Genomic DNA, 8,731 nt, shown 5'->3' on the forward strand with positions numbered 1-8,731 from the left:
GAGGAGAGGAGAGGAGAGGAGAGGAGAGGAGAGGAAAGAACAACACATGGAAGAGCATGTTCTATTTTTAATGATTCCTTTTTATTTCCATTGCAGCATTGTTTTCTGTCTTTTCTAAAGGATGCAGATTTCTCCTTTGGACATTCAGAGTTTGGTGCAGAACAACTGATCCTTAGGGAAGTTATTTTCTGTAACTGAGATTTCCTTTTGTCCAAAATTCAGCTTGTTGAACTCTGCCATTATCTCCATGATTGACTTTCCCTTGGTCTCAGGGAGGTACAGGTAGACGAAAGTTGCTGATAAAGCAAGGATTCCCAAAAAGATGAGGAAGCAGAAGGGACCGAGGTTATCCTGCAAGCACAAATGGGAAACACTGTAAGGAAAATAAGAATCTCATTTCCACTTCTTTCCCTTGGTTGTGGATCTGTGTCTTACTAATGGAAATTCAAAGGTTTGTTCAGTACGTGAACCAGAATGAGCATCACAACGCTGGCCGTGTTTGATCTGCTGCTTCTCTGAGAGGCCTGGGATATTCCTGAGCAGGCGTGGTGTTCAGACAGAGCGCTAAGCTTTGCATATCATTGCAATTTACTGCCATAATTTAGCTCCCTGTCAGCTTCCAGAAGTAGATGAGCCTCGGGGGAGGAATCTGGTTAATGACTTACAACAATCAATGGAAAAACCATCCCGAGTACAAACAGTCCCGTCCAGTTGATGCAGCCGACAATCAGAAAGGCTGATGGTCGGAATGATTGGCTGAAGATTTCAACCATGACAGTTATAGAGGCTCCAGCTGTAAAAGAAAAGCAGAACACAAGCAAGGTATACTTGTTTCCTCCATTGCTCAGTGCACCTTGCTCCTGCTGAAGATCCTTGCAGTGGCAATGCTAAGAAACGTCAGGCAGAGTAGTTGGCCTGCTGGCAGATCACTTCTGCCATGGGGCTGGAAGACCTCGATTCCACAAAGGTTCTACAGATGCTAATTTAGGACTTCAGGTTTCTCTCGTACATGCTGGAATCCTTTTCCTGGTGCCAGTGCAGTTCTGTATTGCATTGGTAGCCACTGTTAGTGACTCTTATGTCTCCTGTAGTCATTTCTGCCTGAAGTATGTTAGCAGCTATAAAGCTTAACTCACTGAGTTAATGAAGGGTTGGTCACTACCATTCACCTGGCAATGCCTAGAATCCTATTTCTGGCTTAGTATTTTCAAAAGAGTTCTGAAGTTTTGTTCTTAAACCCTCCAGAGAAAGTAATAGTCTGTTTTAAATCATTAGGGTACTGGGATTAGCAAAAAAATTTGAGGTGTTTGTATCCTTTTCCTTTCTCCTGCTTGTACCAATCTGCCCTTTCCTTCTACTTTCCATAATTTTATCATGGATTTAGTCTGTTCTTCCCCTGCCAGTTGTGTTGCCAACCAATATGATGCAGCATTTTCTCTCTTACTCACACGGTCCAATTCCATAGAAGATAACGAATAGGAAGATCAAGACAACACTGAAGTAGTGCAGCCAGAAGAACCGGTGCTGAAAGTGAGAAACCAGTGATATCAAACTGTTAGATACGTGAAAGAATGACAGAGCTCTTTTCCTTCCACTGACTCCAGTTTCTGTACTTATTCATATTCAGGCAGGACCAGAAACGTGAGTTGATGCTGGGCAAGTAGCCAGAAGGCTGCTAGATCTTTACCTGCAGTGACAGGGTGGTGGTAAGGAGTGCTAGCACAGAACACATCAGTGTATATCCTCTCCAGAGCAGAACCTTCCTCCCGAATCTCTCTATAAGGGTGCTCTGAAAGGCAGAAAATGTGTCATAAATCTCAGTTCTCAAATGAAAAAACTCTTGCCCTCTACACGTGTCTTTCTCATGAGCCTTATTTGAATAATTGCCAGAAATCTGAGAGACTCTTAACTCCAGATAAATTTATCAGCTTCAAAGCTGTTATTTATTAGTCTCTTCTAAACTGTTGTTAGATAGTTTTCTTTCTTGCATGTTTGTATATATCAAATTGTGTATGCATATGTACACTCATCTAATCCCAGCCATCAGACGCAGCTAATCCAGACTCCTGCTCCTTTGGAGCTGTACCCCTGACTCTTGTGTTCTGCTCATGCCTTCTCATTTAGTGGTTACTCATTGTAACAGAATGAGAGAATATTTTTGCGGAATAAAAATGATTCTAAAGATATAATGGATAAGAGCTGCCTTCCATCCTTCATGTGGTTTTACAGAAACAGGACAATGTGTCTTAGGTTATGCAAATCTTCCCTGGGCCCACTTATAAGAAACAAAAAGCACGGTTGACCACATTACATTTTTCCTTCGAACTCCAGTCTCCAAAGACTTACACACAATATAGAAGATAGGCATTCACATAGCCCAACTCCCAGGGACACGTATGGGATAAGATGTTCTTCAAACTTGGCTGTATGGAATACTTCAAAACAATAGAAGTATATCTGAAAAACGCAGAGAGGAAATGCACCTGTGAAGAAAAGTTTAGCAATTGTGATGCACATCACTTTTCATCTCTCTTAGTGAAGTTGGAATATTAGTATAGAAGTGGATTGTGTCCTTTTGGGAGTGAAGGATAACTGTATAGGTCTAGTAAAAGCATAGCCAACAGCTTGAGGGACTTGGTCATTCCTCCCTGCATGGCACCAAAGTCAGGAGGACTGTGTCAAGTCTTGGGCCCTCACTGCAAGAAAGACACTGAAAAACTAGATCAGGTCTGAGTTACCGGCGAAGGGCATGAGGAATAAGGGTGGAGAGGCGGAGGTTTCTTCACCCTGGAGAAGAGACGGTGGGATCTAATTGCAGGTGAGTGTAGGGAAGATGGAGCCAGACTTGTAAGAGATACGCAGTGAAAGAACGAGAGGCAATGGATACAAGTGACAGCAAGGGATGATTCTAACAGCACATAACACAAATATTCTTCACCGAGAGAATGGCTAAGCACTGCTACAGGGATCCAGAGAAGTCATGGAATCTCTAGGCCTCCAAATATCTGGCCCAAACCCTGAACAGCTTGATCTAACTTTGAAGGTCTGCCTTATTGTAAGCAGCGGGATATGGGCCAGATGGCTTTCAGAGCCCTCTTCCAATGGAAATCATTCTGTGAGTTTCTTAGTCTAAGCTGGTGTAAGAAAGAGTATCTCGGAGGGTTTTGTAATGCTTCCTAATGTGTATTGTTCTGTGGATAAAGAGAGCACTCAACTGCATTGACTCCACAGAGCTGCAAGGTGGTCATGAGAGTCATCAGAATGTAAAGCTGCCAGCGCATAGATGGCTCTTTTATTAATTCAAGGACACGCAAGGTTTTGGTGCTCGTCATTGCAACCTTCTCCTTCATAATGTCATCAATTTCTGCTTGATGGTCTCCTTCCCCCCAGAGCTTCCTAATGGCTGTTGGGGAGAGAGAGGGAAGTGCATTATTCTACCAGAATATCTCCATCATAAATGATTACATTAAATCCTTATTCTGCTTATCCATTGATGTAAGTGCTTAGTGTCTGGTTTGTTGTCCGCTTCTGTCATCTAGTTGATCCTGAGTCAACAAGCAGATAAAAAAATGTTGTCCCTCTGTTGTCAGTATGGAGTATCTTTCTAATGCTGAATTGACTTAATTGTAAATAAAGTAAACATTTATGTACTGTTTATTTAATAAGAAATAGGCTGCCCAAACCATTTCCTTTAAAGAAATAGTTACTGCCCAAACTGGACATTTTAAACATGCTGTTATGCATCTGTCTTTCTTTTCTGTACCGACTACATTAGCCTGAACTCCCCAGTTAATGCAGGTTTTGCTTTAGGAAACTGAACTGCTTTAGTCAGAACTACCTCTGCTCCTGCTCCATGGTACACACCACTGCGCTGAACAGCTCTGTCCTGCTTTCGTATCTTCTGCCAAAGCTGGCATTCTACTATATCACATGAATTAGGTGGCAAGTTAGGCACTCTACCTTTCCTGAAGGCTTCCTCATTACCCTTCTGGATCAGGAGGTAGGATGGTGAATCAGGGAAAAATGGAAGAGTAACCAGTTGAAGCAGGGCTGACAGTCCACCAAATGCTAACAACCATGGCCACAAAGCTTCACTTCCTAAAATCTCCCTGGAAAGTGCATGTGAAACAAAATTATGAAGGTTCAGGAACTTCTCCTGAGTGGTGAGGATTGCTCAAATTCCATTCAGGGGTGCAAACACCTGTATTGATAACTTGGCAAATTTCACAAATCTGGCTATTTTTATTTCGGACAAGTTTTAGAAATTTCTTTGGCATCTTGAATTACTTTCTAAAGGTGATTTGGATTCTATGTGATGTCTAAAGAGCTGATGAGACCGTTTTGTTCATTGTTTGACTGCAGGACCAAAATGTCTTGCTAAGACCTTCATGTCATTGTAGTAAATTTCTGAGGGCAAGTCCTGGAGTAGAAAGGGAGCGTCATGAAGAAGAAATCAGATCATGAGCAATTTGCTTTTCTTTCTCCTATATTTAAAACTATGTTTGCCTCGAATTTGATCAAAAGTTTTCTTCTGGCATAAGATAAGCCCTGTTTTGGAGAAGATTAAAGGGTTTCTCAGTCATTAAGTAGATGAGAAGGTAAGTATATAGAAAGATTTCTATTGCTTCTAGCGTAACACAATAGAAAAACAGAATTTACCGTAGTCCAATAACCTGTCCTGTGAGTTTCCCCAGTGTCAGAAAAACAGAAACTGTGGAGTTTGTAAATCCACGCAGCTTCTTGGGTGAAATCTCTCCTACATACTGAGGATGTATATTGAGAGAAAACCCTTAAAGATAAAAGGGGATAAGTGACCGTTAAAATACTGAGAAAAGCTGAAATTTCAGGCCCCATCCTGTCTTCCACCATTTCCATTCACTCTGATATTTGGATTCAATTCTTGCAAAGGGATGATGGCTTTCATTTTCATTAAGGGCCTAATCCATTCGCTTGGTTCTTTAAAATCATTACTCAAGAGCGGCAATACCTGAGGAGAAAATCCTGGGACAGCAGAGGTGCTCGCCCTGCTCAACATCACAGACACCTACCTGTGCCAATGCCGTAAAGGAAGCGTCCGGCCAGAATCAGCTCGAAGGATTTGGCTGTTTTACTCAAGGCCATTAAAAGTGCAGCTACCAGCATGATCAGGTTGGTGGCAATCTGGCACTTCTTTCTGAAACAAAGAACAATACATGAGAATTTGGTGTGAAACAAGAACCCCTTTTGACTTTTTTCTCTGACAGAAAGCATGGCGGAACCATTCCTGTCGTTTAAAGAAATGTCTGAAAGAATTTTGACTTTGGATGGTCAAAGTGATGCTTTAATACTTCACAGTCCTTTATGTTTGAGTTCATTAATGTTTATCTCAGGAGCTCCTCATAAAATGTTACTTTTTTTCCCAGAAGTAATCTGTCTATGGTTCTCGTTTTAGTATGGATCATACTAAAGGTACTTTTGGACAGATGGATGTGATCTGAGGTATTGGGAGATGGCAAAACGCATTTTTCAGAGGTGTGCTTCATGCTTCAAAAAGCACTCTGTGTGAACTGTGAGCTGATATGCTCCCGATCGCAATGTCTCAGGATCAAGTCCAAGTTGTTTGCACTCATTTTTGCTGTGCTGCTTGCTAGACAAGAGTCCGCTTGCACATTAAGAATGCCCAGAGATCCTCTGTTTAAAAGATTGTGATGCAGGTTATCCCACACAAAATAATCCATGGTAGAACTCATTTTTGTTTCCAGTCATGGGAGACCCTCAGAGTGTGGGATTAGGCAGTGTCCCACAAGAAATTTCTTGGGGGCACTTACCTGACAGGAAAGAACACAAAGGCAGGCAGGCTAAGCTGATTTGTTAAGACCCACACGAGGGGCCTCTGGACCAGTGGATTGTGGAGCAGATCTTTAAATGGATCACACCAAGCAGATAAGTTTGCCAATTTCTCTGCAAATGAAATTAGTGGTGTTATACACAGACAGTGGGAAAAGACCAGACTGGTGAGGAATCTTTTCTCCTTCCAGAGAGAAAAATAATTTTGGAATGATTTCTAGTAAAATGTATTGCCAAGAATGGAGATTTCTCTTGGATAATTTGTTTTGGTGCTGCCTGTATCTTTTATAGTGTAGTTTCAGGAGAATTAATTTTTCCAGTTCTGTTCACAGTTCATTAGTTTAGATATGAATATTGAATACAATGTCATCACTTCAAAACAGCCGTACGTAAGTAGAAATCTGGCTCTTTGTCATGTAAGAATGTCTTCTGCATGCTGTTGTCCAGGTGTTTAAAGAGGCTGCACGCAGCACATTACAGCAGAAGACTTTTTTAAAGCTGCTTTTTGGGTGTTTGTAAAGCTTGGTAGATCTTTCAGTTGGATGTGCCCGTACACATGATCAGGTTAGTCTGCAGTCAGGCTGCTTCGACCAAGAAGAAAAGGGTTATTCATTCACCTTGGTATTTCCCTGTACTTGCCGTACTTGGACTCTTGAGCTACTGAGCTTTAGAAACACTTACTTTCTGTATCTGGTGGTCAGGTAGCCACAGCAGAGGCTCCCCAGGAAGCCTCCGATCCCAAAGACAGACACAATGAAGGACCACAGCAGCATGATTGTCTCTGGATGGAGGGGGGAGCCGTGTCGTTCCATCCAGGTTTCATTAATAAAGTTCCTGATGTGCTGAAAAGGAAAATGATTTTTGACTGGATAATGGGTGTCAGATTCCTTCATCTTATTTGGCTGCTGTACTTCAGTTCTACTCAGACTAGATTTCTTTTGAGATTAACTTTCAGAGTAAAACAGGTTAGTTGAGATCAATTTCAGAATCTTCAAATTAGTGTCAGTCAGTAAGCTTGAAAAACAGAAAATGTGCTGTTGTCATTCTTCTCCATTTTAGAAAGTTATATTTGATGAAATCTAGGAACTGTAGGAAGGCCTTGGTGGCTAATCCTTTACAATTAAATCAGGAGAAAAAGGGCTGAGGAAGGAGAAGTAAAATTACAAATCAAATTCAGACAGGTTAATGCAAGGTTGCTCTCTCATTTATGGGCTCTAGCTATGAGAAGCATGGTTTATACACGTGGAAGACAGTAATGGTGCTGACAGTGTAATGCTGTGACTTTGACATCTGTATATTTGGCCATGTATGCCTGTAAGTAGCATACAGGAGAGGAGATCACATGCATGGCACCAGACAGATTGATGAATTGGAAAGCAAGACCCCCAAATCTTGAAACTGGCCAGGGAGATTGCTACCTACCACAGAGGGGGAGTTGATGACAGAAATATGGAATCCATATGGGAAACTACCTCCAATTCCCAGCACTAGGACCATTTGAAGTAGCCCCTGGAACTGAACCTGCAAAGTGAAAATAAAGTACTCCATCAACTTCACATTAATGTACTGCTTTCATTTCTGACTTTGTTGTTATTCTTAAGCTTAATAAAGGAAAGATACTTTTAACATTTGCCTTTTTCAGAAAGGCATGGGCTGAAAAGAGAAGATGGTAATTTGGAATAGTCTTTGTAATTGCACTGACACAAAACTCTCCCTAACACAAAACTACCCAGACGTATTTGGGTATGTGATACTATTGATCTGTATAGAAGACACTGTGCTCTGTGTTCTTTTCAAGTCAGATTGTAATCATAGAATCACAGAATGGCTTAGGATGGAGGGGACCTTAAAGATCACCCAGCCCCAACTCCCTGCCATGGCTGTGGGGCACCCACAGCTCTGCCTCGACACTCTGAGTAACATTTCTGCTTAACATCTAACCCAAATCTCCCCTCTTTTATATTAAAGCCATTCCCCCTTTTCCTATCATGAGCTTCGTAAGCTCACAGTTTCCTGGAGATCAGTGCCTAGATGAAGAAAAACTGGAATAAAATACAATCAGACAGGAGCAAAGTAAAGTAAATGTGTATAATGGTGGCTTGGATGATATTTAGATCTCTCCTTATTCTAGTTCTTAGATCCATCTTTCAAGGGCCCGTTACTTCATTCCTCCACTACTGAATTTCCTGAGTTCTCTCATGACAAGAATAGAGAAGTAATGGATCAGGAGATTCTGAATTTCCTTCAAAGTTCTGTCTCAGATTCAATGGATTTGCTAATCAACAAAAGTTAACTCACCTTCTCACTCTTCCTTTTTTTTTTTTTTAATGGGTGCATGATAGATTTAGAAATTAAGAATTTTAGTACTTATTGGAAGTTGAGAAACAGAGTAAGAAATACTTGTTAGAATTTCTTCCCCTCTTAAGACTATGGTAACTCTTGATGGATGATATTAAATGGATGGATGAAATGAGGAAGCTCATCTCTTTTGCAGCTTGTCATGTGTATCGTAGCCTTTTGCAGCACAGTTAATCCATTCATTACTTCAGAATTAGTCAAAGTAATCAGAGCGCCTGCTAGTTTTCAGTAATTCAGAAGACAAAAGTACAACAGCATTGTCAGACGGTGGAACTGCAAGAAGTTTTGTTAGTTTTTATTTTGTCTTCTTGCACGAAAAAGACCTTTCCATTCCCCAACCCCATTCCTCTTGGCGATGTTTAAATGCAGAAGAGAAGGATGGTCGCTGTCCTAAAAGAGCTTATAATCTTTAAGTAATCTGGATCACGTTAGCCTTGCCCTTTAAATGTCAGGGACATGAGAAAGTGACACTTACTCACCAGGTCAGAGAAAAAGGTGGCCATCTCCGACGAAAGAGCTGATTCCTGTTGCTTACTGACTGGTACCT

At 41.3% G+C, this 8,731-nt stretch overlaps 1 protein-coding gene across 2 annotated transcripts; it reads right to left on the bottom strand.

The window, feature by feature from the left end:
• Positions 1–64: 64 nt before the first annotated feature.
• On the bottom strand, positions 65–8,731 carry LOC122176872 (solute carrier family 2, facilitated glucose transporter member 11-like). Of its 2 annotated transcripts, none has more exons than XM_042865828.1 (12): positions 8,664–8,731; positions 7,249–7,347; positions 6,508–6,668; positions 5,049–5,173; positions 4,660–4,789; positions 3,961–4,109; positions 3,216–3,403; positions 2,347–2,457; positions 1,688–1,789; positions 1,449–1,524; positions 666–793; positions 65–351 (listed from the first exon to the last, which is right to left on the bottom strand). In XM_042865828.1, exons 1-12 carry the CDS (start codon positions 8,685–8,687, stop codon positions 145–147), a joined length of 1,500 nt encoding a protein of 499 aa, XP_042721762.1. In that variant the 5' UTR covers positions 8,688–8,731; the 3' UTR covers positions 65–144. The 2 variants fall into 2 exon arrangements, with proteins under 2 accessions (XP_042721762.1, XP_042721763.1); XM_042865829.1 differs by having other exon boundaries at positions 8,660–8,689.

Source organism: Lagopus leucura, unplaced genomic scaffold, assembly GCF_019238085.1.
Source record: "Lagopus leucura isolate 7727_CA_CO unplaced genomic scaffold, USGS_WTPT01 Super-Scaffold_806, whole genome shotgun sequence".
NCBI classification, from domain to species: domain Eukaryota; kingdom Metazoa; phylum Chordata; class Aves; order Galliformes; family Phasianidae; genus Lagopus; species Lagopus leucura.

Excerpts from the sequence above, each read along its gene's own strand:
- LOC122176872 (XM_042865828.1), bottom strand. The coding sequence starts at position 8,687 with ATGGCCACCTTTTTCTCTGACCTG. Across the intron at positions 794-1,448 it reads CTTCTATGGAATTGGACCGT|CTGGAGCCTCTATAACTGTC; the intron begins GTGAGTAAGAGA and ends TTTCTTTTACAG. Across the intron at positions 352-665 it reads TGGTTTTTCCATTGATTGTT|GATAACCTCGGTCCCTTCTG; the intron begins GTAAGTCATTAA and ends TTGTGCTTGCAG.